The sequence below is a fragment of the Lacerta agilis genome, chromosome 7 (genome assembly GCF_009819535.1).
Source record: "Lacerta agilis isolate rLacAgi1 chromosome 7, rLacAgi1.pri, whole genome shotgun sequence".
Taxonomy (NCBI): Eukaryota; Metazoa; Chordata; class Lepidosauria; order Squamata; family Lacertidae; genus Lacerta; species Lacerta agilis.
The window spans coordinates 71013864-71036386 of record NC_046318.1 but is presented as its reverse complement, the minus strand read 5'-3'; the positions used below and the strand labels follow the sequence as shown (position 1 = coordinate 71036386).

The 22523-nt window shown below is 47.3% G+C and overlaps 1 protein-coding gene across 1 annotated transcript in view; it reads left to right on the top strand.

Annotated features, from left to right (window-relative positions):
- The window catches only part of EXT1 (exostosin glycosyltransferase 1), a 254182-nt gene that overhangs the window by 219578 nt on the left and 12081 nt on the right, over positions 1-22523 (top strand). The window contains exons 3-7 of the mRNA XM_033155780.1: positions 1667-1774; positions 8995-9114; positions 13101-13233; positions 16971-17089; positions 19612-19707. Of these exons, the coding sequence (XP_033011671.1) occupies positions 1667-1774; positions 8995-9114; positions 13101-13233; positions 16971-17089; positions 19612-19707 (576 nt within the window). The remainder of the gene's footprint in view (positions 1-1666; positions 1775-8994; positions 9115-13100; positions 13234-16970; positions 17090-19611; positions 19708-22523) is intronic.

Below are 22523 nucleotides of genomic sequence, written 5' to 3'. Positions count from 1 at the left end.
GGAAATAAATAATACAGCTCATTGTTTTAATTCAGCCGAGACAAAATTGCCTATAAATTCTGCCCGGGTTTTCACATTGCATACTAAGTAAGTTTTAAGTGACGGCATCAATTAGGTTGGATTTTGAACAGGGAAGCAATCTGCAGGGGAGAGCATGCCCAGGGTTAAAATGGCATGAAAATAACTGTTAAAAAATAAAGGGCATCTCTGCAGCAAAAGGCTGGGGTCGGGAGGGTTCTGCTTTGCCGCGGTGACGTATGTCCTTGACCCTGAATTGGTCCACCAGGATTTCAAAACAGCAGGCACTGGAAACGGTAGGGTCAGTTGTGAATGGCACAGTTGTGAATGGAAAGGAAACGAGCCTGTTACCATGGCACACAAGTGGAGGTGGAGGAGGCCATACCGTAGAAGGAAAGATGCCGCATTTACAAATTTGGATCCCACAAAACAAAACGCCTGAACCATCAAAGGCCAAGATAGAGAATATGACTGAAGCTGTCAAATGAAGTTGCTAGAAGCAGCCCTGTGGAGAAGGGCTTCAGGGAAGGTCTCTTCCCGGCTGGCATTCCCCCACATTCTGGGGGTGCTGGAGCTAAATCGAATACAATGGAATTGGTAGATTAAGATCTAAAATCCTAACCACTGTAGCCAGTGATATAACTAAGCTAGGAATTAATAGCCAGCAGGTGCCTGGGTGAACAGGTGAGTTTTAAGGAGGCACCAAAAGCTCATCAGAGTTTAGGCCCGCCTTCTTTAGAGGATATGGAATTCCATAGGCTGGGTGCCACCACAGAGAAGGCCCTCCCCACTGGGTTGCCATGGAACGTGCTTCAACTGGGGTCGGTAAAACCAGGAGAGCCTTCTCTGAGGATCTCGACATGCAGGAAGGTCTTATATGGGTCCAGGCCTTCCTCCAGATATCCAGACCTGAAGTTGTTAGGGCATTGTATATCAAGAAGAGCACCTTCATCCCTCGTAACCTCTCTCAGTGGGTGGGTGGGTGTATACACGCAGAAAGAACATGATGCTGACACCGCCCCCTACGCTAACACTGTGCGACAGAATGAAAGAACAACACCCCCTATCTCTCTCTCCCCTCTCTTTCCCCCCAACCGCAATATGTCTATGACAAAAGCATCTCTCACTATGTGTAAACGAACCGTGGAAAAGACACTGTGAATTGAAAGTGGAGATGCCGTGTACTTTTCCGTGTTTTGGAAATCTTTAATAATCCCCCCCCCCTTCGTTTTGGCTCAGTAGCAAATCAGTAGCCATTGCAAACCATCCAGAACCTGTGCAATATGACTGCAATAGGGTGGCCCACATAGGGATGTACCAATGGGCCTGTACCAATCTGTGTGTACCCATGCAAGTAGCGAGGCGTTAGAGGGAATAAAGAAGGGCCACTCCGTTGATGGTCTTCCCACTCTTTCTCTGTGGTCTGAGTGTATGAGCCTTCCAATAGTGGACCTACCAGACCCAAGGTTCAGTGATCCTTAAAATGTGGCATGGCAATGGTCCCACAATACTTTTCAACATAATTCCCTATTAAAGTCCCATTTCTGCAGAATAGGCTGCAATTTCATTGCCACAGGGCCTTGGAAGGGCCAGCGTGGCGTTGCTGCAATAGTTTCCATTTCCCTGATTTTAATGATTGCCTACGCAGGCTGCCTGTGTTCCTGTGATGCTCAGCAATGGATGGGAGCTGCCATTCTCCGAAGTGATTGATTGGAATCAAGCTGCCGTCATAGGGGATGAGAGATTGCTATTACAGGTAAGGCGGGGGGGGGAGGGGAGGGAGAAACCGTGGCCTTCGTCAGAGTGGTTGACAGTGGCAGCCATTTCCCACACTTCCAGGAAAGATGTATCCGAAAGGTCACGGCTATAAAAGAGATTTTTATCAGGAGGGATTTGTCTGTGTCATTGTGAATATTAACTCATTTAATAAGGCATCATTCACTTTCTGACATGAAGGTCACTCAGGCCTCCAAATGTCTTGGTTAAAAATGTACGAGCAGCTCATTTCTTTTTTTAGAGAAATGCACACGAGCTTCTGAGTTGCAAAGTGCTTGGAAGGGAAAAGTTTCTTTCAACTTCCAAGATATTCATGGTTCTGAACGGTCTCAGTGGCTGGTATCTGACTTAAGTCACCCTCACAAGAGAACAGTTGAAGTTGGCAGACTTAAATAGGTGTTTTGAGGTGTAGACGTGTACTTTTCATTCAAAGTACGCATTTATATGTGTGTTTTGATGGTTTAGACATTTGGAAGGTAGATTCCTGTGGGTAGCTAAGTTCCAATCCACACATTAGTCCAAGAGCTGCAGATCAGTACGGGAATTTTCAAAGTTCATATTCCTCAAAACAAGACACCAGGCCCCTCCTAGTCTCCTATTCCCCTTTCTTTAGGGGGACAGGAAGTTGGATGCAATAGTATTCCACGCTGCAAGACATTATTTGGGGGCAGCTCAGAATGGCTTCACAATGGGATATGATGTCGAAACATGGGGAAAGGATGGACATGTCCCTTGGATCTTTTCTCCCTCTTCCATGGACCAGTTATTGCAAACCAGTAGTTTCTTGGGAAGAGAAAGTGAGATCAGCCAAGCTACACAGTCAGGCCAGGCCCACACAAAGATACCATTATGTATATAAAATTTTTATTTGCTTATCTGTGACACATTTCTCATTTATACAATAACCATCCAAACACTCCCAATAGTATCGATTTCCTCCCCCTCCTTCCATGGTTTCTTCAGTCACCCATCTACTCTGCATATGCTAAATATTCCATACCTTCCCCTCCCATCTTCTTTTTACCTCACTTTACCTTATACCGCTGAATCTACTCTAGTCCTGCTAATGTATTTACCTGCCGACACTGACTTTTAAAATAATCAACAAATATTTTCCAATCTTCCTTGTAAGTTCTATCATCTTGATCTCTTATTGCTAACCCTTGCATATTCCAGTATCCTAAAATACCATTCCTCCTTCTCCAGTAATTTGAAATACACCATTCTGTAATGCTTGACGACATAAGGTGAGCCCTGGGCCTCAAGGCCATTTTGTTTCCATGGCGGCCCACCAGATATTTGTGGACATCCTACAAGCAGTAGACCTGCTCTCATTATTCCCTAGTATCCATGGCTCTATTATTCATGGCTCTTGAGGCAGTGCACAGCCATCCTAACCAATCGCCATTAATAGCACAAGGCTCCATGAATTTATCTAACCTCTCATGAAGAAGAGTTTGGATTTGATATCCCGTTTATTACTACCCAGAGGAGTCGCAAAGCGGCTAACGTTCTCCTTTCCCTTCCCCCCCCAACAAACACTCTGTGAGGTGAGTGGGACTGAGAGACTCCTAAGAAGTGTGACTAGCCCAAGGTCACCCAGCAGCTGCATGTGGAGGAGCGGAGACGCGAATCCGGTTCACCAGATTACGAGTCTACCACTCTTAACCACTACACCACACTGGCTCTCTTGGAAAGCCATCCAAGTTGGTGACCATTGCTGTTCCTTGCAAGTAGCAGGTTCTGCCATTGAATTACGCCCTGTGTGAAGCAGCCCTCTGTTTGGTCTATCCCGAATCTCCTACCATTCGTCTTAATTGGATGACCTGCAGTTCTAGTATTGCATGTGTCAGGGACTGAACCAAAGAGGAGGGGGAGAAGGAGGGTCATCCCTCCTTCTCCTCTGCTTCCCTCGGAGGAGGAGGGAGAATGGTGGGGATTGCCCCCCCCCTTCAGTAGCTTCCAGAGAAGAAGGAGACAGCATTGAATTACAGCAGAACTCAGAACAGCTTAGTTATGAGGTGTTAGGAGGAGGAGGGGGAGAACAGCCAGCTTGGAAAGCATAGAAGAGCCACCCTCCCCGAGATCTCGTCGCCCAATTAGAGTTCAAAAGCAATGGGGTCAATGACATTTGACTACTGCCCCCACCACCCAGAGCTAAGGGCTGTTGTTGGGGAGAGAAGGGCAGGAGCTCAGAGTGAGCAATGTCACTATGGAGTAAAGGACAGGATTCTTTGTCTTGCACCACGATGACTGAATAAAACCATAAATACGTACTTTCTTGTTTCTTCCTTGCTCTTTGATGCTACCGGGGGGAGGAGAGAATCCCGCATGCCTGACAGCAAGAGAGGAAGAGAAAATTCACCCTATTCATTTTATCCCTGCCGGTCCTAATTTTATGCATCTCTATCTGCTCTTCCAACGTCACAGAAACAGAGGCAAATCCCTGCATCTGGATGCATCCGGATGCCAGGAACTGAAACTGGGGTCCTTCCGCATGCAAAGCATAGAATCAGAGACTTGTAAAGCTAGAAGGGACCCTGAGGATCATCTAGTCCAACCCACTGCAATGCAGGAATATGCAGCTATCCCATATGGGGATCAAACCTGCGACCTTGGTGTCATCAGCACCAAGCTTGAACCAGCTGAGTATCCAGCTCTATTGCTTGATTATGGCCCCTGCCATGCAACCGAAATATTTAAATTGTGCACGTTTTTGAAAATCTGCATGACCCAGCTGCAGGATCTGGGCTTGTTGGTTGCAGAAGGCAAAGGGAAGGAAGGATTCCAGGTCTCCCTCTCTTCTCTTCTCTTCTCTCCCCCCACCTCCACCTTGCCTCCCCACATGGGGACATTAATGTTCCAAATCTTTGTCCTGCTCTTGTAAGGCAGAATTGATTCTCTTCACAGCTGCTTCCTTACCAAAAGCTAGCTACTACACCATTATTAACAGTGGTTTTTAAAGACCTGGCGCTGCGCCAGAATGTCTGCTCTGGGAAATGTTTTTGTTGTGTTACAGTTTCCCATTTCTCATTTTTAGACTAGCTCGGATGTTTTTATTTACATATTCTCTTCATCCTTACACCAGCTACCACCCCAGGGAAGCTTGAACCAGTTAGTCCCCCCCCCTCTCTCCCTCTCTCCCCCCTACCCTCCTTTTTGGTGCAAAAGTCATTCTCCCTCCCCACCTCCTCTTCCCCATTATTACACAAATGACCTGCTATTAAAACGTCATCCCTTTCTAATAATTCTAGTGTATTTGTGGCAGATGAGCGCAGAACCATCATTTCCCACACCCAACTTCTAAGCCAAGGAGATTAATAGCAAATAGCCAAGCACGGTTAAAAATGGGAGCTCTGATTTCAGCTCCCATCTGTTAGAGAAGGGAATCAACTCACACAAAAAAAAATATAGTTTAGAAAATAAGCTTTCCCCCCTGCTTTGCAAATATGAATGGCTCGCTCTGTCTAATGGATTTGATGCTTCTTCGTTTCGCACACAGGTATATATATATATATCAAAAGATTCAGCTGAAAGCGCCTGGGCAAAAATAACTTAATGCGATCAATGCAAATTTATACTACAAAAATAGCTGCCTAACAAGTAAAAATGTGTACGCTTAAACATCGCAAAAATCTGTCTCCAAATGCACGTGGCCATTAAACATTCTACCTGTACATATTGCCCAGATATTTTTGCCCTATAACATTTTAGCCATGAGCAAGCCTGCAAGAACAATTCAAAATACCGGTTTAGTTTTTTTAAAAAAGTGAAAGTATGCTGCAATTATAAATGTGCTTACTCGTGAGTAACCCTCATTGGATACATGGGACTCACTTCTGATTGCACAGTTAGGTTTGGGTATTAGATTATCTGTTGTGATCTGCCTTAGGAAGAGGTTATTTGGAAAGGCAACTGAGCAGTTTTTAACTCTAGCATCATAGGAAAAATGCACCTTCTGCATACCGTGATAATAACCAGGGTCTCAGCAGCCCTGATCTGGCTCTGAACAGTTGATATATCCGGCTGTTCTCCTCCTCCTGGCCATATCTTCAGTGATGGCTCTAATGCGGGGATGGGGAAATTGTGGACCTCCAGATGTTGGACTCCAACTCCCATCAGCCTCAGCCAGACAGCCAGTCTTCAGGGATGTTGGGAGTTGTAGTTCAACAACCTATCCCATTGCCTTGGGACCTTTTGCTTCACATCTGACATTTGTTATGGGCTTAATGTTTTGCTGAAGCAATCTCAGGAAAGTTGGACACTTCAAACTGGGCTGCTTTTAGTTGAACTTGATGCCAAGTCTATATGAAATCTGTGCTTGCCATAAGGAGATCCTTGCCACCAAGCTGTTCCCCCTGCCCCTCCCAAGAGGCTGTGCAGAGAACAGATGTATTCTAATTAAGAATATTTTATTGGGAAATGGATTTTCCCCAACCCCCTCCGAAAAGTGAGAGGGGTGTGCGTGAGTGAGAAAGCATTCACTGTGTGTAATCTAATATCTAAGAGGAAAATGCAGAGCAGCAGCACAAATCAAAAGCAAACATGGGTCCTTGCCTTGTGCATAATTAGTCCGGAAAGAATATATGAAAAAATATATGAATATTTGAAAGGCTTAGAGGGAACGCAGCCCTCTAATGAGAAAACACTATGCCGAAACCAACACACACTCCAAACAAAAGGAAGGATTTATTTCTGCACCCCCCCCCTTCAGATGAGCTTATCTAAATAAACAGCAGAAAGTGAAGAACAGGAAAGTACCTGGGTGCATTTATTTTGCTGTGTCCACACATATGCATGTCCCTTGAATGAGTCTGCAAGGTGCCTGAAGGCCATGAGGTCCGGAGTTGGGCAAACCTCAATCTTGCATGGTCTATTTCTTTCTCTCCCCCCACCCCCTTGTTTGTTTGTGGAACGTGAATCCCTGCATCCACCAATGAGTGTAAGAATTAGAAAGCGTTAGGAAGGTATTAAAGCTGGGTTAACTGGTCCCAAGTAGGTACTCCTGCTTTTAAGAACACAATCCAGCCTGGCTGGATATAGTTCGAAGTCTAGTTAGTCCTGTGTCCTTTGCATGGATTCTGGAAACAGCAGGCATTAGGTGGTACCCCGGAAATCTAAAATCAATGGCCACTAGCCGCAATAGCTAAGTTCTACCTCCACTATCAGTGTGACTCTGAATAAGTTGCTATGAGCCATAGGTGGGCAGTGTGTTGCGTTCATGTCCTCTTGCAGGCTTCCCATAGGCATCTGGTTGGCCACTGTGAGAGCAGAATGTTGGAGAAGATGTCCCATTGGCCTAAATCAGGCATCCTACGGATGATGGGAGTTGTAGTCCCAAAACATCTGGAGGGCCGAGTTTGGGGGTGCCTAGCCTAAATTGACAGGCTCATGCTATGATCTAGTTTTTGGCCACATGTGATCTATTCCCCACGGGTAGCCAATGTGGTGGTTTCCGGATATTGCTGGACTGCTGCACCCATAGTCCCAGCTGGCAGGGCTGATGAAAGCTGGAGTCCAGGAATATCTGGAGGTCAACGGTAAAAGACCCTGGACAGTTAAGTCCAGTCAAAGGCGACTGTGGGGTGCGGCACTCATCTCGCTTTTCAAGCTGAGGGAGCCAGCATTTGTCCACAGATAGCTTTCCAGGTCATGTGGCCAGCATGACTAAACCGCTTCTGGTGCAATAGAACACCGTGACGGAAACCAGAGCACATGGAAACGCAGGTCACCTTCCTGCCACAGCGGTACCTATTGATCTACTTGCACTGGTGTGCTTTTGAACTGCTAGGTTGGCAGGAGCTGGGACAGAGCAACAGGAGCTCACCTGTCAGAGAAGATCCTTCGCTGACATCACCCCAATGTGGGGATTCAAACTGCTGACCTTCCGATTGGCAAGCCCAAGAGGCTCAGTGGTTTAGACCACAGCGCTACCCATGTCCCATATCTGGAGGGACCATCTTGACAGCCCCTCATCTAGTTAAACCACTTTCCCTAAGGGTGGTCATGGTGGACTGGGAATGAAGCACCTTGAGCTAGTTCATATATTGACAGTATGGGAACGTATCTTTTTTAAAAAACAAACAAAATTGTATTGGTTTTGAAACAAATACAACAACCATTAAACACTTATCTAGCAGTACAACTAATGGTGTTTGTTTTACCCCTTGTCTCTAGACATACACTTATCACAGTCAACATTCAGACATAACGTAACCTCTCCATTGAGAACATTGAGTGGTTGGTATAAGGAGGTCTTGATTTTGGTCATTAACATAAAAGAAAGGGGACCACGTTTCTTGGAAGGTGTCTGTATTCATTATTACGTCTTTAATGGCCCTCCTGTGTCTGGTGAGATGCTCAGATATTGCTGTATCCCAGATATTATTTTCCCATATGTTCAGGGGTATTTCATTCTGGTTCTTCCATTGCTGGGCTATCATTAACCGTGCCACAGTCAGTAAGAAGCCTACTAGTTCATCGTGGCAGAGGGTGGAGCCTAAGTCTATGTCCAAGGATTGTAGGGCTAAGGCAGCATTTGGAGAAAGTGGTTGGCCTGTAAATAGGCCATATCTGAGGGGCCATATCTTTTCAGGTCATAAGGCCTCCATTGGGGTTGCTTATCCAGTCAAGCCAGCTGAGAAGAAGGGAAAAATGGGAAAGGAACTGAACCTTTCTGATTTTGAAAGATTATAGGGCACCCACACTGAGGGCACTGGAACCCCAAAATAAGAATAACAGCTACAGGGCATTGATGCTAAATTCTCACAACTATTTTAAAGGTGAAGGGAAAGAGTCACCCAAGGTGATGGCTCGCTGTTAACTTGGTGAAAGAGACCTTCCCGGCAGGGTAAGGTTGCTAACCGATCTTGTTCTGGAAAAGTCTCTTGATTTTGCAAACTCTCAGAAGTGTGGGAAGCACAGCCTGTCCAGTCGGAAGTGGGACAGAGAGACAGCGGCACAAACGAGCAGCCTGTATAATTCAATTTCCAATTACTGCTATCACGGCTGCTGCTGTTGTCTTGACAGTGCGGATTGTGTGCTTCAAATCGAGAGCCAAATGCACTATGCGCTGATCTATAAAACCTAAACTGATTGTGCCGTAAACGGATCATCTGGAAAGGCCCCCAGAAGTGCCTTAATGTTCTCGGGTTGCAATGTTTTCTACACTGTCTGATTTGTTTCAACGTTGTATTACAGATCCCTTCTACAATCAGGTCTATCCATCAGGATAAAATCCTAGCACTTAGACAGCAGACACAGTTCTTGTGGGAGGCTTATTTTTCTTCGGTTGAGAAGATTGTATTGACCACGCTAGAGGTGAGTAACTGTTCTCAGATATTAGTTGAGGCGTTGGCGGTCTCAGTGCTCGGGCTTTGTCTGACCTTGGCTCTCGGGGGTGGGGGTGGGCAGTGGGTCGCTCGGGGGGGGGGTTGTGTGAGGAATGGGACAGAGGAAAGACCTTCACCGTCTCTGTAACTTTTCTCCCCTGAGGAAATAACGTTTCTTTGTTACTGGGCCTGGTGTAAGAAAAAATGACACCATGACAAATGAGAAGCCATTCAACTTCCAGGGAAAAGTTGCCTCGTGCAGACTAGAGGCTTCTTGGGGGCTTTGCGGTCTGGTAAATCAGTATTCTTGTCAGGCCTGGTAAATGAGGTCTTTTAGGGAACCTTCCTGGATAAATCGCTTTTCTGAAGAAGTAGAATTGCAGAGCCCTCTCTTCTAATGGCAGACTTTTGTGCCCCCAAGACATTTTGATGGCCTTTTGACTGGTCTGCCTGGGGTGGCTTGGGGTGAGGAGCTTAGTAGGACATAGAGTAGATTCAAGAGGAAGATGACAGAAAACTAACAAGGAACTCTGATGGGGAACGAAACGAGCCTGCCGCAATTTCAAAAGGATTTTTGTAGAGCTGTGGGTGCATGTTACAAACGCTCACATGCACGCATTTCTCTCTCTCTCTCTCTCTCTCTGGGACTGTTAAGATGTTAAAAGTATGATTTAGTATTATCAACACTAGCAATTTCAATTTCTGTTACTCCGCACCTGATGGCGATTAGAATGTTATTATCCTGGTTTGCCACAAACCATGGTTTGCTGTTTTGTCCAAACCCTGCTAACCATGGCTTGCAGAAGCCCCCATCGAACTATGGTTTGGGGGCCTGTTTTTCTAAGCAATTTGGGTTTGGCAGGCTCAGACATAATGACAAAGTCTAGGTTGCTGCAAACCAGAAATGGAAATACTTGGTCTGCACATGCAAGGCAAGGAAGGAGTGCCTGTAAGCCCAAAGCCACTCGCTCATAACATCCAACCTTGGTTAATGCTGATCAGATTCCCTCATCAACTACGATTTGCAACCACGCTTCAAACCATGTTTTCCAGTGCTGGTCTATGAGGGAACCATGGTTGGCACATCTTAACTTTTAATGGTGGTTAGCACTGTCCTGAGGGGGAAAAAGAGAGGAGTGCAGACTTTCTCTCAGTTTCTAAACCATGGTTTGCTATGGGCCGTCATTATATCTGCATTTGGCCCTTCTCTAGTGCACACACACACACACACACACACACCCCTACCTTTAAGTCTCATTCGGTTATGCTAACTCAGTTGCAGCCAACATGGTTCTCTCCAGATGTTGATGGACTCCAACTCCCATCAGCCTCTGCCAGCATGGCCAGTGAGCAGGGATGGTGGGTGTTGTAGTCCAGTAACCTCTGGTAGGCACCCCACTGGCTACCCGTGAACTAGATGAAATGTGAAGCTTATCTAATGCAACACACTTTCCTTTGGTGAGAAGTTCCCATGTTCAGCCTATATTGGATTTGGCCCCCTCCTTGAAGGATAGCTGACTTGAATTTGCAGAAGTGTGTGTATGCCCAATAAAAGTGGAATTGTGGCAAGCCTACGCACTAATGTTAGAAACAGAAAATAAAATGTTTTTAGATTTAATTTTCAGCAGGGATTTCTTTAATGCCATTATCTTTTACAAGTCAAAATCCAAAGATGGTATTTAGCAACATGTGTGCACCAATTTTCCCTGTGCTTTTTATTGTTAATGGAGGAGCTGTAAATTTGTTCCCTTTTTGTCCTTTCCTGTATCCTTTCTTACAGATTCCTCCCCCCCCCCCCCACATACACACACACACCCTGGTCTGTTTCAGCTCTGCAGACGGTTAAGTGTTGTTTTCATGGCCAGAAATAGCCATCTGTTAAATTTGGTAAAGCCCTTTTAGGTCAGGACCTTGGCCCGCAAAATAACGGGATCTGTAAGCAGCGCAAGCAGATCTGAACAAAGGCATTGGATGCCTGCTTCAAAAACTGAACCTGGCTGAGTTGCAGGGAGGAGAAGCATTGTCCTGAATCTCAACAGTGAAACAGTATTGTGTATGATCAGTGTAGTTTAACTAGAGAAGTGCCCTTTCTGCACTGTCACAGGAAAGCCAAACTTGGCATTCCTGCTGCAGTTTTATTGGTTGTTCTGAACGGGCAACAGCAAGAATGACAGGGACCGGAAAATGGAAATATCGTAGAGTTGGAAGGGTCAACTAGTCCAACCCCTGCAACGCAGGAATATGTAGCTGTCCCATACAGAGATTAAACCCTTCAACCTTGGTATTATTAGCACCACACTCAACTGAGCTATCCAGACATATTTATCTTATTTATTTCTTATATTTGCATGCCAACCTTTATCCGTAGATTTTCACAACTTAAAATTACAATATAAAAAAACCACAAAATAAGAACAGCAGCGTACCAAGAACCCCCCGTCCCACAACACATTTAAAAAGGCATGGGGTGTCAATCAGCCAAAGGCCTGGTTTAAGAGGAACGTTTTCGCCTGGCACCTAAAAGTGAACAATGAAGGTGCCAGGCGAGCCTCCCTGGGGAGAGCATTCTACAAATGAGGAGCCACCACAGAAAAGGCCCGTTCTTGTTTTGCCGCTCTCTAGACCTCACATGAAGGAGGCACACGAAGAAGGGCCTCATAGGATGAACACAGAGTCTGGGATGGTTCATATGGAGAGAAGCGGTCCTTGAGGTATTGCAGTCCTAGGCCGTTTAAGGCTTTATAGGTCAGATCCAGCACTTCGAATTGAGGCCGGAAACTAATTGGGAGCCAGTGCAGTTGGGTCACTTAGCAACTCAGACCGTTGGGCCCACCTCACTCAGTATTTTCTACACTAGGAGTGGGGGCTACAGAAGTTGTTGGACTCCAATTCCCATCAGCCCCAGGCCAGCATGGTCAAGGATGATGGGTTCTGCAGTCCAACAACATTTAGAGGGTGACAGGTTCTCTACAGCGACTAGCAGTTTTCCAGAGTTTCAGACTGTCCCAGTTTTGTCCCCTGGAGATGCCACAGACCAAGCCTAGATCATTCTCCTGCATTTGAAGTGTGTGCTCTGTCACTGAGCTGTGAGCACTGGTCCCCTCCTTGTGGAATTTCCTTAAGCAGGCAGACCTTATTTTCATTAGACCTTTCGGAATATTCTTGTTTGTTTATTGTGGCATCGCTTAACATTGGCCATGCTGGCTGGAAATGATGAGGGTTGTATGCACCATCTCTGGGGGCGATACCCAAGGTTGGGCCTTGTTTTTATAAAACGGGAGCCGATCTCCTCAGCATCCTGCTTTTTTGCACCCATACAAAATCAGCTGCTTTCCTCCATGCTTGCACAGAATTGGAGCAGAACCGAATACATGTTACTGCACCTTTGATTCTTCCTTGGGCCGAAGCCACGGTGTTATCATTACATTCTGCTCCATGCAATTTGTGTTTCCGACACCATATTTTTTGTGTGTGTGTTTGCGTGGGGTGGGGGGGAAGCGGAAGGAGGCGGAGGTAACAGTCATCGTTATTCCAGGAAGGTACCACCCTGTCTAAATCTACCGCCAGACTAATTATCTTATGCAGGACATTGATGGCAAAATTGTAGCATGGATTCATCAGCCTCGCAAGCTTGACATGCCATTTTAAAAAGCGAAAATATTTTGACTCCGGCTTGCAGCATCTAATAAGTTCGCTCTGTTGCCACGGTTTCTGCAGCGCCTAATGAGGTAGTTTGAATACCATTATGCGAGGCTTCTAACCCGCAGGAATGCGCACGGGTCCAGCATCATCGGGGCTGCTTGGGAGAAAAGAGAAATAGATTAAACGGGAATGCTAAACAACCGGCCTCTTGCTGGCTTTCTGCACAAAAGTGTGCTGATTGCTACCTTCAGCAAGCGACGCCACCTCTCCCGTTTCTCGTTCAGACCTTCTTAAGAGTCGCTCCTTTTCCCCTTTCTTTTTCTCTTTTAACAGATTATTCAAGACAGAATATTTAAGCACATATCACGTAACAGCTTAATATGGAACAAGCACCCCGGAGGGTTATTTGTACTGCCACAGTATTCATCATATCTGGGAGATTTTCCTTACTATTATGCTAATCTAGGTAAGTGATTCTCTGCGGATGACCTGCCCTATCTGGAGGCTGGGTCTCATTCCTACAGTGGCGCGGCACAAAGCGGGTACAGGCTTTTCACAAAACCTGGGTGCAGGGCTGTCTTAAGCAGATGTGGTGCCGGGGTGCAAAGATCTGCCCGGCGCGCCCCCCCCCCCACGGTTGCCCAGTCCCAGGCGCGCAGGAGAGCAGAACCGGCCCGCCACCTGCCTCAGCTTCTCGCTGGCTCGGTCGCCCCTGAACTCGCGGCGCAGAGCTGTCTGCAGCAGAAGAGCCCATTGCGGCGCTCTGACCGACAGGTGGGCTCTTCCCCGGACTCAACTCTTGGGCCCCGGACTCTCGGCCTGGCACCCCTGAGAGTCCAGCACCCGGGTGCCTCGCACCCCTAGCACCTATAGGTAAGACGGCCCTGCCTGGGTGCGCAAATCAGGAACCAGCCTTGTGGCGCTCCCTGCTCTCCCCACCCCCTCTTTCTAGATTGAGTCTCCCCACATCTCCCCATTCTTTCCCTTCTCAGCATTAACCCCTGCTAGCTTGCCCTCAAACTCGGCCGCTCAAGAGTTGCTGTGAAACACTTGAAGAACCTAACGGGGGGTGTTTGAACTTTCAGTTGGAAGGAACATCTCAGAAGCACAATTTTAGCCAACCCTTCCCCCTGGCGGTCAACATCCCATTTCCCCAAGCACCACCACCCCCCCCCCAAAAAAAACCCCTGTTACCTTGCAAAAGAGGGAGGGGGTAACAAATGGCAAGTGGTCTTCATTCCAAAGAGAAGACTGGTTCTGTGGCATAGCAGGCAGTGAGTCCCACTAGCTTCAAGGTCACTTCAAGCACATTTTAAGCTCTCGTCTCTTGAATTCTCCCAGCTCCCTGTGAAGCGATGCAAACCGCATTTCTTTTGTGAACTAGAAAGATCGGAAGGAAAGTTTTGAGGCGCTTCACTACGAGCCGTTGTGATGAGAGGATCTGCTGTGCTTTTAAGCTGTAGTGTTTCTATAAATGCCACATGTATTGCAAAGACATGTTTAGTATCAGTGGAGGGAAATCAATCCAGAGGAAGGGAGGGAGGGGAGGGGAGGGAGGGAGGGAGGAAGCATATTTTCTATGTGTCTGACTTCTAATCTACCAGCCATGTTACCAGCAAAGAGCCATGGTTGTGTCTGTATGAGGCCATTGCGTGGCCAGTTCTGATGCGCAAATTCTGTGGAGTCGCCAATTGGCCAACAAGTGTGGCATGTTACACGCTACAGAGGGAGTGCTGTGCAGATATGATTATGGTGATTAGGATGGTTAAAATGTGCTCACTTCTCCCTCTGCTTGCATCAGCGGACACCTGTCTACCTATATAACGGACCCCTGATATTTCCACCTCTTGATCTTACTTCATTTCAACACAGGGTTGTTGTTCCCTATAACAGGGGTTGCCAACTCCCAAGAGACTGCGATCTACTTACAGAGTTAAAAACTGGCAGTGATCTACCCCCTTTTTGGGGGGTTCAGGTCAAAGTTCTTAAGCTTTTTTGGGGAGGAGGAAGGCCCGTTTTTAAGGCTTTCAGATCAAAGTTGTTGTTGACCTTTTTTTAGGGAGAAGGAAAGCCCCGTTTTTGGGGGGTGCAGAGCAAAAAAAAAAGAGATGTTTTTTAGGGAATCCAAATTTGTTGAGCTTCTTTGGGGGGAGCCAGTGATCTACCGGTAGATCACGATCTACCTGTTGGATGTGCCTGCCCTATAACATAATAATAATAATAATAATAATAATAATAATAATAATAATAATAAATTTTATTTATACCCCGCCCTTCCCAGCCAAAAACCGGGCTCAGAGCGGCTAACACTAATTAAAATCACAGCAAAAACATAAACACAATCAAATTAAAATAACAGATTAAAATACAAATTTAAAAATTCAATATTAAAACTGCAGTCTCATTTTCAAATAACCCACCAATAAAAGAATGAAGCATAAATATCAAACAGAAACCAACCCAAAGGCCAGGTGGAACAGCTCCGTCTTGCAGGCCCTGCGGAAAGATGCCAAATCCCGCAGGGCCCTGGTCTCTTGTGATAGACTGTTCCACCAAGTCGGGGCCAATACTGAGAAGGCCCTGGCCCTATTTGAGGCCAACCTAGCATCTTTGTTGCTCGGGACCTCCAAAAGATTATTATTTGAGGACCTTAAGGTCCTACACGGGACATACCAGGAGAGGCGGTCCCCCCCCCCCTCTCGGTTGTGGTTGGAGCAAAATTTGTATCTCAAGGAAAGCAGTGGGAGAGAAGAGCCGCACTGGCTCTTAGTGTGGTGGAGAGGTTGGGCCACGCATCATAGCTGCCCATGCACAGGTCATGCAAGATGGGTCCTGGAAATCCTTCATGTTGAGGACCTGTTCCCCACATACCTGTAGAGAGACTTTCTAGTTTATGAAATCAATAGGCAAACTTTCTAAGCTTATGAAATCCAATGTAATCGTTAGGACTTGCCTTGCAATGTAAGCTGCAGTTACGCAACTGTGCAAGCAGTTCCTGAGTTGACAAGAGAGGCTGATTCAAAAGAAGCCCTCCATGCATCAAGGCCAACAGGTGGAGGGTCAGCAAACTACTAAAAGGGCCTTTCCGTTTATTATTTGTTCATAACTTCATACTTAATCATTAGCAGTTCAAAGCCGTGCACGTGAAAATTAACCGTTCAGCAATAAAATAATCATAATCGTAAAACCCAATGGAACCCTGAACACTCCCTTCAAAGCAAGTCTTTGTCTTGTGCCTGGATTTCAGCAAGGAGGGTGCCTCTCTAATCTCAGTTGGGGGGGAGTTCCACAGGCTTGGGACATGTGGCTTCTGGTCGTTACAAGACATGCCCCAGAGCCATCGGGGACCCCCCAACAGAGACTCCTCAAGCAGGGAGATAAGGGATTGGGGCCATGTAACTGATAAGGGCCTTGTAACACCAAAGCCTTGCACTTGCCTGGGTAACAAATGGGGAGGCATAGCAGCTATGGGGCCAGTTTGACCCGTGACCCACCAAGCCCAGTATTGTCTACTTTGGCCGGCAGTGGCTGCCCAAGATCTCACAAGGACTGTCTCCCATCTCCTGGTCCTTTTAGCTGGCTGTGCCAAGAGACTGAACCTGGGGACTTTCCATGTGCAGAGCCACTGATCTGTGCCCTCACCACCCCACCCCACCCCCCCGCTCATGAAGTGGGACCTTCCATCCATCAGGCCTTTCTCCAGCTGATCAGCCAACACCAGTCTTCCTCACAGCCCTGGTGCCCTCCACCTATTTTTGGCTACAGCCTCTATCAGGGCCAGCCAAAGCAGCCATGTTGGGGAAGCTGGAAGACGCCAAGTTGGAGAAGGCTAGCCTACATGGTCTGATCCTCTGGGTGGCCTTGGGCCAGTCACTGGGCGAGCCTACCTCACAGGGTTGTTGTGGGGAATTAAACAAGGAGCCATGCCTTCCACTTTGAGCTCCTTGGATTAAAAAAAAAATGGGATAGAATTGCAATAGTTAAAATCAATAAAAGCCCAGGGCAGGGAGTGAAGCAAATAGCTCTTGATGCCTCCAGCCTCCACATGCGAGGGGCAGGGAAGTCAACAAAATTCATTTTATTTCAGATGACAGCAATTCTTTACTGCTCAGATTGTCGCCCTTCACTTAACAATCTTGATTTGTCGCCCTTTGCTTAACAACATATATTTATATATTTTTTTGCTGCTGGCTTCCTTTCCAGGCGTCAAGCCCCCATCCAAATTCACCGCCGTTATCCACGCAGTTACTCCTTTAGTTTCTCAGTCTCAACCTGTGCTGAAACTCCTGGTAGCTGTAGCCAAATCCCAGTACTGTGCCCAGGTAAGGAATTATACTTGACCTCTAGGCCATTGAGCCATGTCTCTGAGATTACTTCAAAACAAAGGGTGCCTCTTTGACGTGCCTCTTGCTTGATAGATGTCATTGTACTTTCCCAATACAGGGCTTTGGCAAACGCAGCAGAGTTTAAAGATGTAAATAGCTTTTATTTTGGGTGAAGATAGCCCACTCTCCTGCAGTGAGCCAGACAGCTGGTCCATCTCGCTCTGCTTGCCAGAGCCTGGAGGCCTCCAGAAGTTGTTGCGCTGCAGTTAGAGCATAGGACTCTTAATCTCAGGGTTGTGGGTTCGAGCCCCGCGTTGGGCAAAAGATCCCTGCATTGCAGCGGGTCAGACTAGATGACTCCTGGGGGGTCCCTTCCCACTCTACAGTTCTATGATTCTAAGTACCAGCTCCAGCCAGGAATGCCAGATGTCAGAGGTGATGCCAGTTGTAGTCCAAAACATCTGAGGCTGATCTAGTCAATAACCGTCTGCTTTGGCTAGCAGTGGTTTTCCGGGGACTCAGGCAAGTGTCTTTCTGGTAGCTGAGATCCTATGGAGTTACCAGGGATTGCTCTGCTCCTGAGCTACTGTCTCTCCCCCCTTACTGAAATATCATAGAATCATAGAATCATCGAGTTGGAAGAGACCACAAGGGCCATCCAGTCCAACCCCCTGCCAAGCAGGAAACACCATCAAAGCATTCCTGACAGGTGGCTGTCAAGCCTCTGCTTAAAGACCTCCAAAGAAGGAGACTCCACCAAAACTCCAGGAAGTTTTGATTCAGTGCGAACTGTGTCAAAATGGGAAAGTATGGTTGTGCAGGAGGCCTCGTTGGAGAGTTGTGGCCAACAGCACGTGTTCCACAAGACTTTTATCCTCCCAAAGTCATGCTAGTTGGCTTTCCATCCTTGCCTAAGGTCCAGTCAAAGAGGATATATTTTAGTTTAATGTACTGCATCCTGAGACATTTATTGTCGAGACTAGCAGCCCTCTGTGCTTTAAAACTGAGATGGGGAACCTGTGGCCCTTTCAGGTGCTGAAGATCTACAACTCCCATTATCACTGATCATCGGCCTCGGCTGATGGGGTCTAAAGCCCAATTTCCGGAGGGCCATCAGCTGGCCGGCCCTGTTTTAAAATAACAAAATGCAGAATTCTGCACCCAGGCAATTTAAAATCCTGTGTCAAGGGAAGCTGGATTCTGCAGACTGTTCAAACTATGCAGATTAAGGCACTATTTTCTCTTGAATAACTCTGCAGCTGTTACCATTCTGAATGCCCTGTTTTTGCTATGAAATGCATGGAGCCCCCCCCCCCATTACAAATTTTGCTCAGCCACCTTCCTGTTTACTGAGATTTCACCAAGAGGTCCCCACGTACCTCCAAGCTTATATTTCCAGTCGTAGGGGTTAAAAACCTGATACACACACACACCAGTGCTGTCAAGTATCCCATTTTCCCCGGGATTCTCCCTTATTTTAAGCAGTTTCCCGCTGCTCTCCCTTATTTTTTTATTTCCCTTAAATTTCCCGTTTTTAATGGAAGCAGCTCCTCCCCTGCTGGCCAGGGACTGGGTGGGAAGACCTCACCTACTTGGAGAGAAAAGCCTCAGCCCTCAAAGCAAGTGGGAGCCATTTCCCGTGCTTACAGGGGGGTGTATTCCTCCCCCTGCATCAGCCCCTATCCGTTGCCGCCGAGCCCCTCAGCCGGCCAATAGGGTTAGCTGGCGGGCAGAGCCTGGCTGCCTTTGAGCAGCTGCTGCTTCCTGTCCTGTTTTGATGGGATCAGACAAGAAGACGATGGAGCTCCATTGCACGGAGCACATGGCTGCCCTCCTCTTTGCTCCGCTCCGAGCCCGCTTGGAGTTTACATTGCTGCTCCGCCCATTTTTGCTTCTGGCTCCGCCCACCACCAACATGTGACTGTCCCCGGGATAGGTGAGACTGCTGATCCCTTATTTTCAAATCTGAAACTTGACAGCTATGACACACACACACACACACAAACGAAAGCAGAGATTCTTAGAAATCTGAATCTAGCTTCCACACCTTCTTTACTACTTCTGGAATCTCAGCACACAGGCAACTCTGAAAGCTGAGCCGGGAGCTGGACCCGAACCCCGTCCTGTGCTCACACAGCACGACAGAAGCGGCACAAAACTGTGTATCGTACCAGCAGCATCAAGGCGAGAAGAGCCTGCTCTTTATATAATGGAACATTTTGGCCTTTGGCCTCTGCCAAAGTGAGCTGCAAGGATCCTTCCAGATGTGGCACAAATTGTTGTTCTGATGGCATCTGTCAGAGGTGTTGAGGTTTTCCCCCACCCTCATTGTCAGGACAGAAAAATGAGTCGTGTACTTTTCTCTCTGGAAAGGAATTGGATTGCACAATTTAATTTAATCTTTTTTGGGGGAAGCTCAGAATTGAACCGTGTGGCGGAGTAACTAAGGAGGATGCTTGAGCTTTGTCTTGGGGCTACGCAGGCATTCCACTCAACGAAGGATGAATTTTCCTTTTCAGATCATTGTCTTATGGAATTGCGACAAGCCCCTCCCTGCCAAGCACCGATGGCCTGCCACTGCTGTTCCTGTTATTGTCATTGAAGGAGAGAGCAAGGTAAGTTTGGCCACGTCAAGGTCTCAGTCATGGGGACTAAATAACATTCATTCATTCATTATTTGTTCATTCATTCATTCAGAAAAATATCGCTCTATCCTAAAAATACGCCGCATGACAACAATATTGTCAGGGACTGGACTGAGGAGGAATGGTGGAGACCGCGCACACACACGCACACACACACACACACACACCCTGGCTGCACTTTCCAGAGAAGATGGAGACAGTACAGATTTAGAACAGTGGTTTGCAGAAGGTCGTAGTTCAGAGGCTGCAGAGGGGAGAAACTGGGAAATATTGGGAGAGGAGGAGGAAGAAGAAGAAACACCAGGGGGGAGACAGCCGACAGTCTCAGAGTCTTTGGGAAGCATGCCAGACCCGTCCCCCTCTCCCAGGTCCCAGCGAGCATTGAGAGTAGGAGAACAGAAAGCTCAGAGGCAGAAGGGACAGATCAGCCGGCGCAGGGATGACGTTTGGTAGGAGAGACGGAGGGGGTGGGACTTTACTCAAAGCAATGCCATTATCCAAGAGAGACAGCATTTCTACATATCTCTCTTCCTCTGAATATTGAATAAAAGACTTGGTAAGAACTCATCTTGTTTATCTACTTCTTGGCTGCCCACCGTGGGAGGGATCGGGTTCCCTGAAGCCTATAAACACATGAAACCAAACAATAAAAACAAAATAAGTTTTAAAACAAGTTAAAAGCAAAAAAGAAATTAAAAACAAGCATCGGTAGACCATTGCGGGGGGTGGATTCTTATTTGCTTGCATAGGCCTCGTGGAACAGAAAAGTTTTCAGCGAGCTTTGGCATGAAAGCTCCCGCTGAATTTCTAGTGGCAGGGTGTTCCACAGGGCGGTGGTGGGTTTTCCTATTTTTTACATAGGAAGCTGCCTCATACCCAGTCCATCTTGCTCAGTAACACCCACAGTGACCAGCAGTGGCCCTCCAGACAGGGGACATTTCTAGTCCTACCTGCAGATGCTGGGAATTGAACCCGGGACTGTGAGGACAAGGAGCTGGACTCAGTGGCCTTTGACCTGAGCTAGCAGGGCTCTGCTGATGTTCTTGCAACTCGAGGGCTTGCCGATATCAAAGATGCCAACCCTTGGAAGCAGCCCTTCTGCAGGGAAAACAGTCTAGGTTCCTGGGATTCTCTTTCCAAACAACCACCAGATAAGTTGGTGTGGTTATGTCTGGCTGAAAATAGCATCTTGGTTTTGTGCTACTCGTCCCTCCTCTGCACCAGAAAAAGGCATACAGTGGTACCTTGGGTTGCGTACTTAATTGGTTCTGGATTGCCGTTCGTAACCCGAAAATCGTGCTTTGCGCATGCGCGAATTGCGCAGAACGCTTCTGTGCATGCGCGAACTGCGCAGAACGCTTCTGCACACCGAAAAACACGTCCGGGTTACGGGAGTATGAAACCCGAAAATACGTAACCTGAAGCGGACGTAACCCGAGGTACGACTGTATTTCCAAACTCGCCACTTCCCCCCCCCCACACACACAGCGCATTGGACCTCTTTTCCATGCACACACAGAAACATGTCCCCCGCCCCCATGAACAGCCTGTGATATAAGTGCTAAACTGGAGGAAGGAAAAAGAGTCTAATCTTGGTTTGACTGACATGGAATACAGCTTGGAAGGCTTGGGGTTTGGGTTTGTTTTTTTTATCAGCCAGCTGTCTAGAGCAGAACGAATTTTCACTCTGAAGTTTTCCAGGTGCTTTACGGCTGTTTGAAATGTACAGGCCTTGGCTTTACTGTCCCCACCCCCACCCCCCAGTAGATTTGACAAGGGAAAAGTCAGTGCATGGCTATGCTGCCAGCTAACTAGGTTCCTGACTCTTAAATAGTGGCCATGTGAGCAGTACCAGGAGATTTGCTGCAGGGCTGAGATAGGAGGCTGCTGCTTGGAGATTGCCCACCTCTTCTGCCATTATTGTTTCTCCTTTTCCTATATCAGAGAGCTCAAGGGAACAAAATGCCCCCTCAAAATTCCAGAGCACGTGTAGGAACTTGCCTTGGAGGCATCTAGAGACAACAAAGAAATCTCGACGTGCGGTCAACGGTGTGCCGTTTGCAGGCTGGCAGGTTGCTCTGCGCTCCAGAATGGATTCCCAAATGGGGAGAGAAAACAAAATGTGTGTGGACTTCAGAATGTACGATCTGAGCCAGGGAGAGGCAACATCTGGCTCCCCCTCCCCACCTGAGATGGTCAGGACTACAACTCCCATCATCCCTGACTGTTTGCCTTGCTGGCTGGGGCTGATGGGAGTTGGAATCCAACATTTGGCGGATGCAACATTTGGCGCCTTTCCTTGCTCTAAACCAAGGTTTCTCAGGCATGGGTCTCCGGCTGCTTTTGGACTACAACTCCCATCATCCATAGCTAGCAGGACTGGATGATGGGAATTGTAGTCCGAAAACAGCTGGAAACCCATGTTTGGGAAACCCTGCTCTAAACCAAATTTAGAGCAATCTTTTTAAGATGTGGGACTGACCCACCTTTGGTCCAAACATGCATTCGGGGGTCGGCTGCTCAATTTGCCGGCATATATGTGTACGGGTGGTAGGTCAGCTTGTGACCCGCCATAGGTTTGGTTGAAATCCCCACTTGAGTGACTTTCAGCCAGTCGCTGCCTCCTAGCCAACCTTGCAGGGGTAGTTGTGAGGATACAAGTGGGAAAGGCAACCATAGCCAGTGCCTTCAGCTCTTTGTAGCAAATGCATCCATCTCTCTCTCTCTCTCTCTCTCTCTCTGCTTCTTCTTTTCATATAGCTACATAATGGATATAAAAATCAAAA